The following is a 21,751-nucleotide window of genomic DNA, read 5'->3' on the forward strand; positions in this document are numbered from 1 at the left end:
GAGTTTACACCCATTGTGAGGCTTACCTGTAGCACTAAGGGAATCTGAAGGGTGAAGATCGTGAGTTCAAGGCCAGCCTGGGCTTCGTAGTAAGAACTTGTCTCAAAAACAAAACAATAAAATGTAAGATTATTTATTTTCCTAAAAAATATTGCTGTGCCAGGAACCCCTAAATTCCCCCTTCAGAATAAACCATTATGTGACATTGTCTAGTTATTGTTTCTAATGCTGTGATGAAACACCACAAGCAAAACCAAGCTGTAGACAAAAGGGTTTATTTGGCTTAGACTTGCACATTGTAATCCATCGTTGCAGGAAACCAGGACAGGAGCCCAAATAGGGTTTGAACCTGGAGACGGGTCATGGGAGGGTGCTGCTCATTGGCTTGCTCAGTCTACTTTCTTACAGAACCCAGAACCACCAGCCCAGGGATGACCCCACCCACAATGGGCTGGACCCTCCCCCACCAATCACTAATTAAGAAAATACCCTACTGCCTGGAAGGAAGGAACTTCAATTGAGAATAGGCTTTCATAAGATTCAGCTGTAGGTAATAAGTCTGTAGGGCACCTTCCTCTGCCACCTCTCCCACTCATAAATTGTTTTCCTGAAGTTGAGAAAGGGAGAGCCACCATGGAAAGCATCAGCTGACATCTGTATGAGGATGCTCTCTTCCTCCAGTCAGGTTCTGCTTCCTCCTGGTCCACATTCCACATGATGCTCCCACATCTTGGTCATGGCCACTTCTTCACGTAGGTCATCATCCACATGGCTGCTCTTCTTTCTAGACAAAGAATACTACTGGTTACAATGGTCACAAAATTTAGGCAATATGCATCTGGGCATTGACCTTCTGGATATAATCTTTTTGGTGATTGTAAGTTGTTAAACTAGTGGCATTTTATCCAACTAATTATTCCCTATTATAGTTCTGGAAGATTCTGGATGAGGAAAACAGTCATCAGCAAGAAGTATTGTAGAGTATCTTTCTGAGAATGTTGAGGGGTTTGGCAATACAGATTACAACAGACAACTTGCTTCTGCCTCCCCAGGGTCCATTTCTTTTTGTAAAAGCACTGCAGTCTTCCCTTGGGAATAATCTCCTCCATTTCATTGATGCACACAAACTGGGAGAGAGTAGCATTACCATCCAGAGAGAACAGGACCCAGAAATAGTCCCAAGAATGCACTAGTCAGCAACTGGAAATGCAATTCTAAGGGAATTAAAACCAAACAAACTTCAGCTAGACAACAGAATACAAAGGCAATGTCTCCAGAGAAGGAAGATGTAGTTGGACTTTCTTTTCAAGCTTGGCCTTAGCTTAGGCTTTTACCCAGCTACCTCTTAAAATTTAAATTAACCTGTTTTGCTTTTTTTCTTAAAGTAACCTACATTCTGTCACATGGTTCAGTTACCTCTCCTCTGTACCTCTCCTCTGTGCTGTATGTCCAACCTCGCTGGTATCTAGATTCATCTCAAGTTCCTCTCTCTGTTTACAAGTCCTGCCCATTTTCTCCTACTTAGCTATTGGCTATTTAGGTCTTTATTAGGCCAATCACAGTGATACAGTGTAAACTAATATTCTACAACATTTCCCCCTTTTGTCTAAATAAAAAGAAAAGGGTTTAACAGTAAAACTATTCATAATAAGAACGATTATCAGGTAAGAATTACATTCACAATGTTTAGCTCATTTCCATTTGGCAAATTCAGATAAAATACTCTATTATCTATCCTATCTTGGTGAGTTCAAAGTTTTGTACCCAATTTACTTTTTTGTCATTACTTGTGTTATTAACTTAAAATGTTTTTAGACCTTAAAATATTTCCTTAGGTTAAACAACTTAAGCTTTTATGTCTCTCAACTTTATACATTTTACATCTCTTTTGTAAGTTTTTTTTAAAAAAATGGTAACAAGAAAAGCTGTAAAACTATAGCTATCTATTCTTCAAACTATTTAGAGACCCAAAAAGGATATATTACCTGAGTAAACAGGAAGTGTAGAGCAAGAAACTCTCAAAACTATAGAAACAACAGACAGCCATCTGACTACCTGGTTAGTTCAGCTGCAATATCGGGGCATACATCTTCAGCCTAAAGGCTTAGAATATCTGACAGACACTTCTGTGAAGCAGGAATTTTGAAGGACTGGCCTACCTGTCTTGGCAAAGTTCAGAAGTTGTTTTCTTTTGTGTCCTGCTTGTCCAATTTGGACAACATACTGTTAGCAGTTGAGGTAAGGGCAGTTTCTTGCCAAGTAACTAACTTTGCCACAATGAAAGTAACTCCATATGGAGCTTCTTCAATGCCCATTATTCGTTTTTGAAGTAAATTGGTGCTTCCAGGAGCAGATGTATTTCGCTGTCATGAAAAGCCTTATGTTATTAAAAACATCTTAAATGCCATATATGTAGATCTTTGAAGTGTTTGAGGGTCACTTATGTATCTAAAATATATTTCTGTTTAACCTTGAAAACACACCTAACATGGCCACAAATTTGACTGTTAGATAACTAAGTATTATTATTATTTCTTAATTATCCTAAATACTTTGTGATAATAACTTTCAAGGAATAGAAATTTACATTACATTATCAAATGAGCTGCATAGGTACAATACCTCAAACAAGAGTAGAAACATATATACAGTATAACAAAAATAATCTTAAATTTGTGTCAGTATACAAAAATCCATACCAATGTATAATATTTAAAAATTTTTTTAGTTTAAAGTCAGGTTCAACAATCTATCTTTTATCCTACCATCCCTATTTTCTTTTCAGAATGGGAATCTCCTCTGCTGACCATGACCAGTAATAATTTGTAAGCAAACCCCCCATAAACAATGACAAACATCCATAATCCACTGAATGACCAAAAATCACCTATCCCACCTCTTGGGAATGTGGGTGTTGTGCTCTCTAGACTGTTTCCCATTGTCTGGGGGCAACAGCACCTTTAGGGCACCCAAGAAGATTGAGATAATGGTCAAGTCCTGAGAGAGCTAGCTGTTATCCAGTGAAGGGAAAGTGTAGGGCTTATCTGAAGTCCTCGCTGGAGTAGTCTGTGAGGCTGGACCATCTCAGCTAGCAGCTTTGAAGTTATTCTAGATGCAGATTTTTGAGAAAACTGCACAGAGGCATTCTGAGAGGCTCGATCACATGGGCTACTTGCTTCCTTTAATGGTTTCTGGTCCTTTTTTCCCCTTGAAAACACACAAACTTTTAAAGGTAACATAAATATCTTCATTAACACAAGTATAGAAGGTATAGTGTACACAAATCTGCTAAAGATGATTCTCTGCTCTGTGACTAGCAGGTTAAAGGCATCTATTAACTTTATAAGTCAATTTGAACTGCATAACCAAACTGTAAATATAAAGCTCCATCTGTGTCACATGAAAGGACCATAATAATAAGTCATGAGGACTCTGTAGTCAACAAGAGTTATCATGTCTCACCCAGTCTCAGAGCTGTTCCATGTAGAGGGATCAGCTTATACATCATCTGTCTTGTAGTTTTTCTTTTATGTCTATAGCCAAGATTTTTAGGAGGTCTCCCCCAGTCAAATCCAGTCTTTATTAACTTCAGAAAAAAAATCCATAGCTTTTTGTTTACTGTGGAAACTAAATCACAGCCTCTCCCCCAACACAACACATTTTCTGACTTCCACTCTAAAGTTATGAAATCCTTAGAACATACAGGCTGGATTAATTCAGTAGTTTTTGTTTTTTCTCTACAATCCAGTATCTCTCAGCAGCTGTCATTTGTAGTTGTTGTTCGTTAGCATTTAAAAAATTTAAAGTCAACCAAACACCATACAGGATTCAGATGCCCTATGTTTTTCCCTTTTTCATGTGGCTTATTCTTTTTACATTATTTTACTTTCTATCTATACTCATTTTCTTTTCTTTCTTTAGTACCTAAGCATAGTTTGAAACATTTTAAACCTGCTTAGAGTTTTTTTTCCAAGTCTGGACCTGACTTTTTGCATGCCTGCAGTCTTGCACGTGCAGTGTTCTCTGGTGGCAGGAGACAAATCTTAAACTGTTAGGCTACAACCTGGAGTAGTGCCGGTGACTCACGCCCCACCTCCCCCACTCAGGTTCTGTGAGAGCCTAGCTTCATGCTGGTGGTCATCCACCTCAGAGCTACATTTACCCTCCCCTGCTTTCTGGAATCCCAGCCGAGCAGCAGCCAACAGCGACTCTGGCTGGCTGTTGTAACTTCTCTGTCCATTAAGCACCAAATGTTGTTGGACTTTCTTTTTGGCCATCAGCCCCAAATAAGGACACAGAGACTTATATTCACTATGAAAGCTTGGCCTTAGCTTAGGTTTTTCTCCAACTAGCTCTCACAACTTAATTTAACCTGCTTTTATTAGTCTACACTCTGCTTGGTTACCTCTCCTCTATACCATATGTCCAACTTCCTCAGTATTTCTGGCATCTCTTGCATGCCTAGATTCACCTGGAGTTCCTCTCTGCCAGCAAGTCCTGCCTATTCTCTCCTGGTCATTCAAATCTTTATTAAACCACTCAGTGATCCATCTTCACACAGTGTACACAAATACTCCACTACAGGGAGGCAACCGTGAAGAAAGCTAAGAATGGGAGGGACTTATGAAGATGTTTGAATCCTGCAATCAGCTATTCCTGAAGCTAAATGGGTGAATTTCTTAGGTAGAACTAACAAGTCTGACTCAGTTTGCTGATTTCTTTGGCGACTGCATTCTATCTGACTTCAAGGTCTGACAACTCAAGTTAACTTCCATAGTCCTGTCAAGGTGCTTCTGGATGCAAGACAGTCAAGTGCCTAGTCTACCATCCATGAAGAAGTCGGCTTAATTTATTATGCTCAGTATGTGCCAGCTTAACTCATCATGCCTAGTATGTACCAGGCAGGGGTCATGAAATATGAATGCCTGGACATCATTACATTTCATAGTGGAGAACTAGGTTTTGTTCCTATCCTAATGTGCAAAATGAGGCTCAAATGGACTTTGTAACTTGCTCAAATATAGGCCTCAGCTATTAGACCCAACCTGACACTTGGACTTGTCTTTTTCTACATGTTCCATGCAGCACCAGACTGGCTACAGAAAAAATATACGGACATACGCCATCTCAGAACTACAAAGACATTGTTTTCTTTCCTGGTGGGAATGGCTGTTCCTAATAACTCTATTTGGCAGCTTGAACAGGGTGCTTGGGGCCTGGCAGTTCTGACTCAGCCAGGGCATTCATTCTGCCCTCACTGGCTAGAACACAGAGAACTTCACCGGATGCCTGTAGGCCTCCTTTTAAATTCTGTCACCTTGTCATGGGGCAGCCTGACCCCAAGCTGCGTGCAGGTGCCATGGCTTGTATCTGGTCTGTTAACTGAACACATCCAAGGACTAGATGTAAAGATAAGGCCTATGACTCATGTTGACAGTAACCTGCCAGATGAAGAAAAACTACATTGAATCTACACCAAGAACCGAACAGCCAAAAAAAAAAAAAAAAAAAAAAAAGGAAAGAAAGAAAGAAATCCCAATCTCAGTATATTACTCAATAAATGCTCTGAATACTGGTATGGGATGAGGGAGATAGATAGATGCTCCAAAGTTCCAGAAGAAACTAAGGGTCCAAAGGATGGAGAGCCAGCCCAATCTCAGGAAGCAAAAGGCTTCACTCAGAACAACCTTTTAAAAACAGGCTTAAAAACGATGAGGTGACTAGTCAAAATCAAAGGGGAAGGATGTGGCTTAAATTTCTAGGCCTTCTGAGCACCATCAAACAACACATTAAAGTATAGACTCACTCCAAATCTCTAAGACTTCGCAGATTTCCTTGACTGGTGGCCAGACATTGAATTCCTTGACAACCAGTGTCCTTACAAACCCAGTGAACACTCACTCACATGGTTTCCAAGGCTTTTAACAATTAAGTCCAAAAGTATTTAATTTGCTTTCTGGGCATTTAAATATTTTTGCTCTTTGTAGTCTGCCACCAGTATTTCCCCCCTGGTTTCCTGCGAACATTCTCATAGCTTATAAATCTTAGGCACAAAGCCTTCATTGCCCAGAGTGTAAAACAGCAGTGACCCACAGAGCTCAAGACAGAGGAAAACAAGTGTCTGGGGAAGAAGTCAGGAACTAAACAGCCTCAAGTTGCTTGTCATAACTGAAATTGGAGTCCTTCACATAGCAGCCATTGCAAAATACATGAACTCTCACATTCCTCCAGGATGGAGGGACACACCCAGACACAGCAGCAGGAAACAGTACCGCCCTTACTCCAAGAAGAGCAGTAGGCACCCTGTTTCTCTGTCCTAGCCCTGGTGATCTGGCACTCAAGAGAACAGACAGGTAAGATCACCATGTGCTATTGTTAGGCCGAGTACCTTCGTATTTAACATAGTTATCTACCTTGGTCAAGTTTGAGTACATCATTTCCCCCAAAATGCAGCAGAGAAAAACTAACAATCCAGTCATTCATAATACTTTTTTAAATGTGTGTGTGTGTGTGTGTGTGTGTATGCCTATGTCTAGCACCTTTGGAGATCAGAAGGGGGCATCAGATCCCACGGAACTAGAGTTTCAGATGGTTAGGAGAAACCATGTGGGTGCTAGGAATTCAACCCTTAACCACTGAGCCACCTCTCCAGCCCCTCAATCATAATAATTTTTAAATGCAAGGTTCTTTAAAGGGTTGAAGATTGTGGGGAGAGGGATAAAGTTCAGTCCTGAACAATCATCAGAATCACCTAGGATGTTTTCAAACCAAGTACAATCAGGACCTGTCTGTTCTCCAGGTTGGGTCAGACCGTCTAGACAGCTAGAAGCCAAATATGACAAGGACCTAGAGTAGTCCTACATCCAGCACCCTGACAAAATGACAACTTCTGCTTGAGTAATGATGTGGCTTGATCTGTTAGATGTCAAATACTGATAAACCATTCCTCTCAAACGACTTCTTAGTTGTGGCCAACAACAGTAAATAAAGGCCCTTCCCTGCTTATGACATCCCCACTGTTAGTCACTTCTGTAGAACAGGCGAGGGTCACCTAAATGTGGAACTCTCACTAAGTCCTGATTACTTGTCATTATTTGGATGGGCGAAAAACAAAGGAGACATGAGCTGGGCGCCATCCCTCAGACCCACTATAAACACAGCTAATACACAAGTCTATAACACAGGCAACTCTACTTCTTCTCACATCCTTGATTAAAGCCCAATAAATCCACTTACTCAGCCTACCCTGCTCCCTTCACGGCTGGATAAGGCCACTCCTACTATATATATACTGCCAAAACTCCAGAGTCCATCTCTCCAGCACTTTAGTTTTCCCATCTACCTTCTGCAATCTGCAAAGGTCAGGGTCATCTAAGAGGAAACTCCCAGCGAGAAAATCTCTTAGGCTGGCCTGCAGGCAAGTCTGGGGGGCATTTTCTAGACTAATGATTGAAAAGTGTCCAGTTCACTGTGAGAGGGACCGCCCAGGGACAGGTGGTTTAGAATCCTATAAAGGAAGCAGGCTGAGCAAGCCAGTAAGCACCACTCGCCAATCATCTGTCCTTCAGGTTCCTGCTTGAATTCCTGCCCCGACTTCATGATGGATGCAAGTCCTTCGTGTGATTGGGCCACGTAAGTAAAAACAAACAAACAAAAACCCCTTTCTCCCCAGTTGCTTTTGGCCATGGTGTTTTATCACGGCAACTAAACCAAAACAGGATAGGCCAAGACAGAAAGCCAAATTCCCACATCAGATCTGCCCAAACAGAACTCCCAACACAGAACTAAGCATTTACTAAACACCCCCTTGTGAGTAGCTGGACCAAGGAGCAGAGCCAAGACCAGAGCACTGCAGGAGCCCAAAGGTCTCCAGCAGCAGCTGCCTCCTGCCTACAGAATGGGTTTGATTTTTTTTTTTTTTTGAGAAACTGAAAAAGGATCAAGAATGGTTGTTTAAATAAATACTGCATTTGTGGTGATGTAGTCTTGTGATCATAGTACTTTGGAAACTGAGACACTGCAAGTCTGGACTATTTACTAAGACCTTGTCCAAATGGGGGGGAAAACAAAAAAATAATCTCACCCACCCTTTGTTTTCAGGGCTATCTTCACCACTGCTCCCAGATGTTCCACCTGCAGAAGCAGCTGTGGCAGAGGACTGGAACTCACCAGACACTCCTGTGTTTACAGACAGACAGACAGACAGACATGTCCTCTCTGCTGCTTGTGACAATCAGCTCAGGCTCCTACCTGCTCCCTGATACTGGCCAACAGTATTATTTACAAAGCACATATATGATAGAACAGGAGGCTCCTATCAGATAAAACCCAGCAGGTCCAAAGAAACAGGGCCATTTAGTTCTGTCTGGGCAGGTCTGATGTAAAACAACAGAGGCCTCAAATATATGGCAGACAAGATTCTAGAATGAGCAATCAAACACTAATTCAGATAGCGCCATAAGTGTCTAACTGTAAAGCAGGAGGAATGCCCAGGTGGGAGGGACTGCCACACCAGACTGTTTCAAAGTAATGTTTTCTCTCGAGTGTCCCAAGAGGAAGTCAAGTCAGAGTCAGCTTAAATGTCAAGAGTTTGATACGGCCCTGCTAGCTTGAAGATGCAGGGGCCAAGTGAAAGGGTCTGATGGCAGACTCCACAGGTTTAAGTTGTTGGCAGCGACCAGCAAAGAACAGACTTCAGTCATACACCCTGAAATCTGCACTTTATTTTCCCCAGAGCCTTCGAATGAGAGCCCGAGGGACTGACACCTTGAGAGCAACCTTGTGAGATGTCATGTAGAGACGCTACCCACCCCTGCCACACTTCTGACTTACCGACTCTGGGATGGTGTGTACTGTTTTAAACTGGTATGCACCCACAGAACACAACTATTATGTGGAAAGCTCTGGGCTCAGGACCTCGTCCAGAGCAAATGACACTGTTCTTTCATTAAAGCAAAGGGTTCCAAAGAAGACGAGTGAGGCAAAGGCCACCATGATTCCCAAGACCTGCCCCGGCAGGGAGAACACTGCTTGTTCTATATCCTGTATTCATATATAGAATCTATTGGTTGGCAGGGGAATCTGCCATGATCCTGAGACCCTGTACATTCTCTTCCATTGCTAAGTCCTTTTTCAAAACAGTGTTTGTAGTAAGCACTTAAAGTGAAAGTCTTTCCAGTGGAACAAAGAACAGACATGCTATGAAAAGGAGGTGTTCTCAGCATCCATGTTCCTTGCTTGTGATGCAAATTTTACTGTATGGCACCTACCGGAGCCCTTGCTTTCACAGCAGGACTTGGCAGTAGGAGACATCAGTTTAAATATGCTTATGTTGCCTGCTATGCTACAAAGCTCTGTGTCTCTGAGCCAGGACTTTGATAGCTAGGACTCTTGCTAGCATGCATGAAACAGGAATATTAGTTTACAAGCAGGTAAAATCCCAGACTCTGTTATATCTTTAAGCCAGGAAATCTAATATTTTTGCATTATAAACATCAAACAAACAAAATATCCATGTGATTTTTCTTATCAAAAAAATTTTACACCATAGTGCTGTGAGAACTAAAGACACTCCATAACTGCCCTCCCCATCCCAACCACCAGTCCCTCACAAACACTATTTACTATATTAAGTTATAGTACGTGCCCATGCTATAACTCCTTCATGAACAAGAGATGTAACAAATGCCCCAGCCCCTGGCATTCTCAATTTGTCATGATGAACAGAGGGCTTACACACACACACACACACACACACACACACACACAGAGCCACATTAATCCCCGCATATAACCACAGTGCAAAGGCACAGACGTGCTACCAGGACACTGTTCTAGCAACATGGCTACTTCTTGAGGACCCCTCCTCCAGACGAGTTGGGAAGCTCACAGTTTGGGCCTCCAAGGAAGGTCACTGTCACTGGAGAAACAGCTGGAAGGCACATGGTAGAGATGACTTTTATTTACACATTTGTATTTTCAATGGAAATTAGTTAATAAAGTCCTTAATATTAAGAGGCTGTCCTGTCCTGGATGGACACATCTGGACTTGGTCGGTCCCGTTGGTCCTTGGAAGCTTCTGCTTCATCCATACACAATGGACCCTTATGGTATGACACTATCACTTGAGGGTCTTGCTGAGATTAGAGAAGCCAACACCAACGCAGGTCATCAGCACCTTGTCCCCACCCTTGAGTTCTTCACCACAAGGCTTGGTTTCAATTTTAAACATAACTTGGAAGAAGCTCTTCAAATGCCGCAAAAATTCTATCCTAAAAGAAAATAATGGAAACAGTCATTTAAAAAGAAACTCTGTCCTCTTAAAAGCCAGGATTTTAATTTTGGAGACTAAGAAGACTAAAATTAAAAATGTGTAATCAAAACTGCTTAAATATTATTTATAGCCTGTCAGTTTCCCAAGAGGACTGGAGCAGCCTACAGAGACACGCACAACCCAGCAAGGTAGGTCTGGCTGCAAACTGACTGGAGGTTGTAAGGCACACAGCCACTTCGTCCCACACGATTGTTAGAGAGAGGACACAGACATGTGGGGCGCTGACTAACAATCTTTCCTGAGTCTCTATTAGATACAGGCACTGTTACTAGGACACTGCAGTCAAATGAAAGGATGAACAAAGGCATGCTAGTATGTTCAGTATTCCTAAAGAAAGCATCAGAGAGGAAGGGAGGCTGGGGGTGTGGCTTGGTGGTAGAGCCCTTGCCTAGCAGAGAACTACATTTGTACATATTTAGTAGGAGACAAATCGTAAACAAGGTACCAGGGAGGCGCTCACAGTGAACACTGAAAGATTCATGAGGCTGTTTCTTACCATTTCCTGTAAGAGAAATACTGGCATTGGGGACCTGAGGCAGCAATTCTTCAGGTGGGCTGCAGGGCCTCAAACAACAGTGCTGGTAAGTTCAGCATGACCCCAGTCTGACCAGACAGCCCACCAGAAGCATTCATTAAACACACAGGTTCCTAAGAGTTGGAGGAAATGTCCTCCTGGGAAAGTCTAGAATCAAGGCACATGCAAGCACATGTTCTCCTTTTTCCTATACTCTGCTGTCAGAGCAAAAGGATTAGGATACTCAACAGTTTCTTAAAAGTTGCTGAAAGAGAAACATCAAAATCCCAGCAGTAAGAGCAAATATAAAGAATTCTTACAATTTAGGGAAACAATTAGAAGACCAGTTAAGAGATCCACGGAGACTCTTCTCAGAGAGGACACACGAGTAGGCAGCAAACACTGAAAAGTGGCTCTGCATATCTGCTGTGAGGGAAACAAAGAGGCAAAACTGCTGCAAGAAACCACGTTGCGCTCAACTGGATGGTGGCACACAGAAAGCTACCCGGTAACAAGTGCGGCGGGAGGCGGGGCCCGAGGTACTCCACATGCCCCGACAGCAATGAAAAGTGCTGCTTGGAGAACAATCAGCCCCTCAAAGGCCAGCCAGGAGTATGACCCCCGCTCTAGACACATGCCCGAGAGAAGTGAAAAACACATACAGAAAACACCTGCACAAACACACATCTGTAACAGCACTGCTCAAAAGAGTCAAAAGGAAGGAATGACCCAACTGTCCACCCACTGACTTAAGATAAACACATCAAATTCAACGGGGCATTACCCAGCTTTCTAAAGTGCTACATGCTACGTATGTGCTGCAACATGGATAAGCTTTGTAAACTGTGCTAAGCGAAAGAGGTTGGTCACTAAGTACCACATACTATATGACTCATTTTCTATGAAATGGTCACAATAAGAACTCTGTTACTGGGACCCATGCCTTTAATCCCACCACTCAGCAGGCAGAAGCAGGCGGATCTCTACGGTCAAGGCCAGCCTGCTCTACAAATAAGAGTTTCAGGCTGGCCAGTACGAAACAGAGAAACCCTGTCTTGAAAAACCAAAACAACAAGAACTCTATTACTGAGACAGAGAGCTGGGAGAATGGGAAGAACATGCAGAGACCACAATGGGCACAAGCTTTCTTTCCGGGTGATAAAAATGTTCTAAAATTGGACTGCGGTCACTCAACTCTATGAATATACTAAAAACTGTTAAACTGTACACTGTAAATGGGTAAACTGTAAGGCCATGTAAATTATATACAGATATGGCTGTTTAAATAAATACGTATTTATGAGTTTTTACAAGTGAACCAATTCTGGTTCCCACCCCTAGTCAATTATGTCTGAAACTAAGGATAAATTTGCTGCGGTGACAGGGTGAGGAGTGTACCTCCCCTGTGCTTCTGGTCCAATCACAGGAGGGGAAGATACGGAGACTAAAGGGTGGCCGATGGACTCACCCGATGTCTGTGCTGCCTGGTGTACCCCAGGAAAGAAACCAACCACTAAGTTACCTGGTAGAACCAGATCTCAGCGGAGATCTACTTTGCTGTCCCTCCATCTACGAACGCACACCTCATCTTTACAATAGCTCATTTTTAAACCCCTCCATGAAGCCTTTCTCAGAAGCAACACACATCTATGCACTTCTTCCCTCCCTAGTGGGCTTCAGCGTTCTCTGCTCAGGGGCCACTTAAGTTATTGCCACAGCTGTGCCGACCTCCTGCCTGTCATCTCTGCATCTCAGCAGTGACGACCTCTGCCCACGACACTCTCTCCCTGCTACTGAGGGCACAGAACAACGAGGCACCAAAGAGAACTGAGGTGTTGAGGGTTAACTGAGCAATGACTGCTACGTTCTTGGTAATTATGGGAAGTTCCTTCTCCCCCTGCTGGCTTTCTGGTCTTACTGACCATAGGAAACCTTTTTCTTTTTGTTTCTTTTTCCTTCTTGTCTTAGGGAAAGAAGAAAACAAAGACATGAACTCCACAGATAAACAAGCCCCATCTGTGGCCAAGCTTCTAGCAGGCCACAGCACAGGAAACGCCAGGCCCTCAGCCCTCATCTGCAGAGGGAAAGACGGTCTGTCTTCTCACTTCTCACGACGGCAGTGTACACACAGGCCTGAGGCGAGCGTCCCTCTGGGCCTCACCCAGCTACTTCACTCTGAATCATTCAACTGTGCTCAAAATACCAGACACCCTCCCCTCCTGAGTTGGCAGAACTCCTGGGGACTGGAGCTTGCTTGGTGTCTTGGAGGGTGGGAGAGATGCAGAACTGTGTGGGTCTGTGTGTATGCAGTCCTGAGGGATTTGCAGCTTTTGGAACAGTTAAGAAAAGCAAAGGCTTGCTTGGACTTTCTACAAGGTGTCCTGCCAACCTTTCAAGCTGTCTGAGAAGCGCTGCAACAGATGGGATTGAGGTATGTATCGGAATGTCCTCTCATTTCCAACCTCCTCCCTACATCTTCGGTAGCTGGGATAGTAAAAAGCAAAAATGGAGTTGAAAAAATGACCAGGGAATCAGCTGTTGTTAAATCTAAACAAACAGCTTCCTTAAGAAAGGAAAAACTAAGCCGGGCGGTGGTGGCACATGCCTTTAATCCCAGCACTCGGGAGGCAGAGGCAGGCGGATCTCTGTGAGTTCGAGGCTGGGCTGGAACGATAGCCTCCGACAATACAGAGAAACCCTGTCTCGTAAAAACAAACAAACAAAAAACAAAAAAAGAAAAAAAGAAAGAAAGGAAAAACTAAGGCTAGGTGGTGATGGCACATGCCTTTAATCCCAGGACTCAGGAGGCAGAGGCAGGCATATCTCTGTGAGTTTGAGTCCAGTCTGCTCTACAGAGCGAGTTCTAGGACAGCCTTCAAAGCCACAGAGAAACCCTGCCTCGAAAAAACAAGAACAAAAAAACAACAAAGAGAGAAGAGGGGGAAGAAGGAAAGAAGGAAGGAAGGAAGGAAGGAAGGGAGGGAGGAAGGAAGGAAGGAAGGAAGGAAGGAAGGAAGGAAGGAAGGAAGGAAGGAAGGAAGGAAGGAAGACTGATCCAAGAGCAAGGGGCAGTTTTTCTTATAGAAGCCACTTGGGGCAACTGGAGTTTTGTGCAACTTTTGAGTGAAGGATCTTAATCCCTCCCTGAATCTGCAACGATTTTTTTTTCCAGAACAAAATGATTCACTGTCAAAACAAACAGGACTTCTCTATGAAAGTCTCCAGTCTATCTGGCAACCAGGTTTCAGAAAATTCTGGAAGCAGAGATAACTGTCCCTGTAGATTCCAAAGGTCAGTTGTTCCCACTGCCACTGTCAACAGGTAAAGCTCACAGAATTCTGACAACCAAGACTGGACAGGCTCAGACATAGCCCCTCCAAGTGCCTCTGGGCAGCACAGGAGAGGAGCAGTGACGCGTTAGCCACTTTCTGGTGTGACACAACAGAACATCCTCCCTCCTGGTCTACCAATCCAGCGGGTTTCATCGTCACCTGGATGTGGGTCAGGGTAGCTTTAGCAACATGTTAGGTGTTAAGGAGCTCTCCCTAGAGGCTGAGGGATAAGACCGAGAGTAAGAAAGACTACTTCCCATGTCCCCTGCAGTAAGTACATGGCAGCTTTGGAGATCATTGGTATGTCTGATGCCAACAACATTTAAACTCTACACCAAGAATGATGTTATTAAACTTGGTTAGAGCCAACAGGAAACAGCCAGGCTGGCTGCACTGCTGGCATACAGGGATCCTGGCTGAGTTTAGCCAACACACTCCAAAAGCAGGTATCATTTTATTTTGTTATAATCCAACTAAAGCTGAAATATAAAAAGTGTGACCAGACATTGCAACTTTCACTGTACTTCACAAATGTAAGTCACGGGACACTGCAAGTGCCCTGAGTAGCTGAGGTTTAAGGCAAAGGCTTTTGTACCTGAGCACTCCCATATCAAAAGAATTAAAGAAGTCACTATTAAGGTTTAAAGAGTCAAAGATGTCAAGGGTCATGGCAGACTGAGATAAGGACTTCTCAAAGCTGCAGCACAATATTCTATATCAGCAAAGCACAGAGAAGCCAGGACAGTGGACAGGACCCCAGCTCTTACATGAGCTAACAGTGGTAGGAGAAGCAGCATCCCCTATAGAACTGTCCCAGTCAGAACCCCACTTGCTTTCTGTATGACCCTGGCAAGTGACATGTCTTATCACCTAAGATGATGCACACAATAGCACCTATTTTTTCATGCATACAGGGTTATGTTGAAAACCAAATGAGCTAAAAGATATTTTTATAAAAAAAAAACTTCCTGTTTAACAAGAGAGAAACCATGCCTGGTTCTGAAAACCCATCTATCTACGCAGGCTAATGAAGTCATGGATCTTGGAGGAGAACTGATAACCACCATAATCCCTAACTACATTCTAAATATTTGTCCCTATACTCAGAGATAAGTGTGGTCTTCACACATCAAAGAAATTTCTCTTTGCAACAGATGGAGACCATTATACAAAACCATAACCAATCAAAATGCAGAGTTGTGGAGCCATCCCAACTGATAGAAATATGCCTACAATTCCTATACCTAAGCCTCAGGGAACATTTTGGAAGGGGGGTGGAGTGGAAGAAAGATTTTAAGAGTCAAAGGATCAGGGAGTGGTGAGGGAAGTCCTTCTGTGTATATGTTGTTTTATTGATTGACTAAATAAAGCACTGTTGGCCAATAGAGAAGCAAGATAGGTGGGACTAGGAGACCAGGAAGACTGGGAAAGAGAGGCACAGTCACGATGTAAGACACCAGGAGTAAGAGGTCCGGACCCTTTCTCCTGTAAGAGAAGACCACGTGGAAATACTCAGATTCACAGTTATGGGTTAATAATTAAGTCGGAGCTAGCCAATAAGAAACCAAGCAAACAGCCAACAGCTTCACAATTAATGTAGTGTTTTGTGTGTTATTTGGGGGCTGAGACAGCTGCAGGGCCCAGGCGGCTGGCAGGAAGAGTACATGTTACAAGGGAGTTTACTGTAATCTAGAAATGTCAGAAGCTACACACATACATAGAGTCTCACCAACATGACTGCCTATCAATGAGCTGAACAAGGAAAACAATAGACATGCTAAAGTGGAACAGGGTGGGAAAGCCCATAAGGCCTCTCAACTCTATACAAAGAACTAGAGGTAATTAAGGAATGCTGAGAACAGCAGAAATAGTCTTCCCCAGGGAAGAGAGCATCTATTGGTTATCAATACCAATGGTCAGCCCTGAAAACATACATACAAGTATACAGACTGTATACAAGTATACAGACTGAGCAGACTACATGTGTGTATTATGTGTGTATGTGTGCATATATGAATGTAACAATCAATGGAAAAAGAGGCCATGATTTTGGAAGAGAGCAAGGAAGGGGATATGAGTTTGGAGAGAGGCCAGGGAAAGGGGAAATGATGTAACGAAGTAGTTTTAAAGAGTTATCTGGGGGTTGAGGCTGTCTGGCACTGCTTGGCAGAACAGCGTATGGTACTGGGTTTGATCTCTAGTACCAGAAACGGAAAAGAACAAAACAAGAAGCAATCAAACAAGTGTTCTGCTCTCAGTAAACACTGTGTCCGTTAAACAAACGTTACTTGCACAATTCTAGGGAAAAGCACAGTTTGTGAAGGAGTATGACTAGAAGTCAATCATAAAACTTAAAAGGAATTTATGGACAGCTCAAGAGCCAATATACAGCTGACTTTACTTCCTAGTGCTCAAAGTGACATGATGGGGAGAAGAAACTAGGATGAAATGAGGGGTGTCTGGGCAGGATCTGAGTCCCTCAGATATGATGCCATGAATGCTGTTAGCACCTGACCATCCCCGCTTCAGTCCATCTTCCCACCATCCACATGATCCACAGAGGTTGGGAGGTGCTCAACATCAGACTCCCTGGTGACCCCGGGGGCACAGACAGAACTGAAGTCCAGTCAGGCTAGACCCCAAGGCCTATACACAGGCAGAAAACCCACGCCTGCTAGCTCTGAGCTCCTGTCATGATTTCTGAGCATTCTAAGACACCTGATAATATACTGAGATATGTACGTATATATATGTATGTATGTACGTATGTATGTATGTTTGTTGATGCTACTCCAACATTTAAACAAAGAACAATTTCTCCCTAAACCATAAAATTAAGCTTCTGGAGCACAGGGTAAAAATGCTGCCACCAACTGGAAGCCAACAATATTCACATTTAAAAGAGAGATTCCCTTCACATGCTACGACATCCAATAATATTTATTCTACTGAGGAAAAACTGGCCTCAAAAAGTTCAAACATGCAGACTTTTTTCAAGCATGTAGACTATTTTCTCAAATAGTAAAGTACAGAGGGACAGGAACAGCACCGAGGAGAGCATGGCAGGGCAGGGAGGAACACAGCACCCCTGACTTCCCAGTAAGGGCCTGAACTGGGAGAGAAAACGTTCATTCTGAGTTCTGGTACTCCGTAAGACCGCACTTAAGAGCTGCACACATGCAAACTTCCAGAAGAGATACTCAAGCTTTTTTCAAACCAAGACTCTTTTTGCTGCTTTCCTTGAGGAAAGCAAGGTTCAAAAACTGTATTTCTGGGACTTTCATGGCACAAGGAAATGCAGAAAATGCACGTGATACTCCCCCTCCCCCATGATGAGTCATGGAGCCTGTCCCATTAACAGATAGAAGCAATTATGCCTGTGAGGTTCCATGTTCACGCTTCATCTTTCTGAGATGCTGGAGCCTTCCACGGGATTAAGGACAAAAGGGTCCCAATCGGAACATAACTCCTCTGTCCTCGTCTGGGGCAGGTGGGGTATGTGTGTGGCGGGAGGGGTTCGGTGTGTACTTTTCTACACTGTGAGAAGCCACTGCGTGAAGCTGCAGAGGAAGGAGCACGTGTCCAAGCCTCAGGCCCAGCTCTCCAAGCACAGAACGCTACCATCTGGTCTACGCTTGTAAAGCCCCGCTCACAGCAGACTACTGTTTTCCCAGGAGCTGCAGTAATTTTAGGTTTCTGGAAGAAGACAGGAAACCTAAAAGCATTATGTGGTGAAGGACACGCTGAGGAGGGAAAGGTCGCATCCTAGCCATCTCCAGAGAGGCTCTAGACCAAGGATTATACAAGGACCCAAAGCCAAACTGAAACTCTCCAAAACCAACTTTTTAAAAAGGTATGAAGGAAAAAAACATATATTCTGTGTTCACATGATGCTCTGCCAAGGCCCAAGCCCTGGACCACACACTTGAGACAGTGGCTCTTGCTTTCTCTAGCACAGCCCAGGCCTCTGCTGCCCTGGAGCAGAAGCTGGACACAGCTAAGAACCCAGCGGGCCCAGCATGCTCACACAACCACCAGCTGCTTCAGTCAACTCTGTTGGGAGGCGAATCCTGCACCGGGGGCACTGTGCTCCCCTCCCACCTCTCTGAATGCCCCAGTGCTGTTCTCTTTGAGCAATGTTGACAACTGAGGCTGGCAGGCCACTCGGATTACTCAACTCTAGGTTTCCGTTCTGTGAAACACTTTACGCACTTTATCAGGAGATAATGTGTGGCTCTTCAGGTCCTGCTTATCAGTTTCCCCTGCTGCTAACAGTGTATTATTCTCTTTCATCTTCTGTCCCAAAAGACTCGCACTGCCGACTCAAAAGTAAAAGAATTGCTTTCTAGCTTCTGGTTCCCAGCCCCCACCCCGCCCCGCCCCCTCTCAACGTGATGGCACCACCATTCTTCAGTTATCACAGTACTGTACCCTTCAGACACACAGCATCGGTACCATGATAACCGAAAAAGGACAGTTCAGTCTCAGACCTACCGTCCCCAAACCCAATTTACTACCCCGGCCGGAGTCTGTATACATGCGCCACACACACCCTCACGCACGGGCTGTTTTCAAACCTGCTCATTTATTCCTGACTAGAAATGCTTCCTTCACTTTGCACTCTGTAAGTCAAGTCTTCTGGCTAACTACTGTTCTTGGGACATGCAAGTTTTTATACCTCAGCAGTTACTTTCTTTTAATATACAACTGCCTGAAATCAACTCTGTAACTTCCCAACTGGTTTGGTAACATTCCTATGAATTTATCTCTCCCAGTCAGCTAATAAGTTATACCACTGGAAAAATAGCCCATGTCACAGTAAGAATGCTAGAGGAAGATGGGATTGGAAAAACCTCAAGCTATATAAAAGTTTATCTTCGGAATATTAACCAAACATAAAGTACAGACACAAGAACTGCCCAATATATATGTGATACAGCTCGGATAACATGAGGCCAACGGCTGTAATGGAGAGAAGGGAAGGCCCAAACCCACGTGTGAGTGAGGATAATAAACACCAGGCCAGCAGTCGGCACACTACTGTGGTCACAGGCTACACACAGTACCTCTGGTCGTTCTGTACAATCAGAAAATCAAACTGAACAGAATAATGAGGTCAAATGAAAACAGCTTACGTGTAAGGGGAGAGTGGTCCCAGAAGGACTTTGGAAACGTCCTGTTGTCCAAGGGTCATGAGCAGCAGAACTAGACTTTGGTTGGTTGAGTCCACACATCCGCCCTGTAAACACAAACACTCTAATGATTAGTCATAGGACAAACCAGAAAGGGGAACCAACAAGCAGGGAGAGAGGAAGGCAGAAACACTCAGAATACAAGAGGCTCCAGAACAGTGGACCAAGTTCAAACAGCAACACACAGAGCATGGGCCTCAGAGAACTGTTCTACAACCAACCTGAGGTTAACTAACAGGTAACCCAAGTAACAGCTGCAAACATGACAACACACAAGAAATCAACATTCCCAGGCATGTATCTCACTTTCTAACTGGGGCAATGGAGGGCGTCATCGTACTGAGTAAAAGAAGGGCATGTGTACAGTTGGAGGACCGGGATAGCTGCTCCCAGGGTTAAGCAGACGACCTACGCTTATTGAGTGTGTCACAGAGCAGTCAAGCACACACAAGGGACTGTCTTTGAGTCCCCTGCACTCTTCCCAGCTGCTCTGAACTGGCCCCAGATGCTCGTAGCTGCTCTACCTCTCCCCATGACTTCCCACTGCCAAGGGCCACGGCCAGACCACCTGTCCTTACTGCTGAGACGTTATCTCTCCCCAAGATTCCCTTCCTTTCTCCTTCCAAGCATAGACAAAACAATTTCCTTTAAAATTTTCATACTGAAAGACACTATTAGGGTTGCTTTCTTTCTTCATTCTTATTTCCAACCATGTCAGCTGATTTGCTATTTAAATATGTATCCTTAAAAATGCCTTTATTCCTCATTATTCTTTCTAGGGTAACTGTAACAATGTCAATTTACATACAGCCTTACAGAGAACAAGCAGGATGTCATGAACTGTCTACCTATCTAAAATCATCCAGTTTGTGACCATGGCTCACTGCTGTCCAAGGCTGGACCCTGAGTACAACAGGTAGCCAGCCAGAGATGCTTACTAGGTATAACTCCTTCCTAGTTGAATGCACACAAACAGGAAGTAAACCAATTCCCAGCAGCAAACAGTCCTGAGCCTCGGGCTGTCACTGTCAGCTTAGCAGACCTTCTGAAAACCCATTCCTCTCCTTAAACAAACTGTTCCACACAAAACAGGAAATCCGATGAATAAAGCTAATTGTTTCATTTTCCCTGGGCTGCCCCAAATTAAACCATTGTCTTCCGTCTGCTTCCTACTGCACCCAGTTGCTCTTGCCCCATCTCAGCTGACTTGTATTAGGTACTGGAGTGGGACCTTACTTAATGCAATAAACATGGCAGGGTCCGTGTACCGGACACCATGGAGAGGGTAGGCCGGCTACAAGATGTGACCGCACAGATGAGGGTGTTACTTGCCCAACACCAGAAGCAGGCTTTGGGGAGCAGGCATTTGACATGGCCTAGAGGCATAGAAAGGCCTTGGAAAGAAGAGCAGCATGGTGGAATGGCTCACAGCCAATGGGAAAGAGGCCAGGCTATAGAGAGGCACATGTAATCTGGGGGGAAGGGGGTGCCTGAGGTGGGGCTTTCTGAACTGCTCACAATTATCAGCTGTGTTCTGGGAAGGTAAGAAGCCAGCACAAGACTCTGCATAGACATAAAGAGATCAAGTCCAGGTCTGGAAACAGAACAGACTGAGAGGGAGGCTGAAGAGGCTCTGGAAAGGACTTGCCCTGACGACAAGGAGAGCGGCTCCCAGGGGCGTGTGAAGTGAGGTGAGGCGGAAAGGGTGCAGGGCAGTGGACGGCACAGCAGAGCAGAACCAGCAGGGCATGGTAACCCACAGGCACAAGGAGCTGGGTCAGAGATTCACAAATCTGACTTTAAAAAAGCAGGATTTATCACGTCACATCACAGACCTACAGAGAATTAGTCAAAAAGGCATTGGTATTTTTATCCTTTTAGTAAGTAAAGACTAGGGAAACACTAAGTTTTCTTAGTTACTAAAACAAAGCAAACTAGGTTGGGGAACAATAATGGTTTTTGAAAAGATCTCAATTAAAGATAAGAATTGAATACCTAATCCAGGCTGTATGTTTTCCTCCTGGAACCAGTAGGCTATGCTTTTACCTCAGGGCGAGTCTGCTATTAAAGAGATACGAAACCCAAACTCCAGCTTTGCCCATGAGTGCCTGCTGAACTTCTCTGGAGCACAGTGTTTTTCATTTTCCCAGTCTACCAAAAAGGACAGAAGTGTCGCCACAGTCAGAGAGAGGACCAATCAGCTCACAAAGTCAGGAAAAGAAGACCTACACAAGCCAACAAGGAGCTTAGAGACAGACAGCTAGCTCCCAGCATACTCTTTACCCAACACAACACACAGACAGAACATTTAATAAAACTTCATGAAGTAACTGGTGAGTTGATGGCTTCATCATTTACCCACAAACATCTAATCACTTAC

General features: G+C 44.0%; 1 protein-coding gene and 1 long non-coding RNA gene across 4 annotated transcripts in view; both read right to left on the reverse strand.

The window, feature by feature from the left end:
* Positions 1 to 259: 259 nt before the first annotated feature.
* Positions 260 to 6,560, reverse strand: LOC121140432. The gene is made up of 2 exons (XR_005877264.1): positions 2,160 to 6,560; positions 260 to 784 (listed from the first exon to the last, which is right to left on the reverse strand). It is a non-coding gene; the product is annotated as an uncharacterized LOC121140432 (long non-coding RNA).
* A 3,383-nt stretch (positions 6,561 to 9,943) lies between these two features.
* The window catches only part of Rcl1 (RNA terminal phosphate cyclase like 1), a 41,298-nt gene continuing 29,490 nt past the window's right edge, over positions 9,944 to 21,751 (reverse strand). For 2 of the 3 annotated variants that reach the window (XM_040745871.1, XM_040745884.1), the window contains exons 8-9: positions 19,315 to 19,418; positions 9,944 to 10,271 (exon numbers count right to left, since the gene is read on the reverse strand). In XM_040745871.1, coding sequence (XP_040601805.1) covers positions 10,121 to 10,271; positions 19,315 to 19,418 — 255 coding nt within the window. In that variant the 3' untranslated portion in view covers positions 9,944 to 10,120. Of the gene's footprint in view, positions 10,272 to 11,167; positions 11,271 to 19,314; positions 19,419 to 21,751 lie in introns of all 3 variants that reach the window. The other variant, XR_005877265.1, reaches the window with a different exon arrangement.

Source organism: Mesocricetus auratus, unplaced genomic scaffold (assembly GCF_017639785.1).
Source record: "Mesocricetus auratus isolate SY011 unplaced genomic scaffold, BCM_Maur_2.0 Super-Scaffold_4256, whole genome shotgun sequence".
Classification (NCBI taxonomy): Eukaryota; Metazoa; Chordata; class Mammalia; order Rodentia; family Cricetidae; genus Mesocricetus; species Mesocricetus auratus.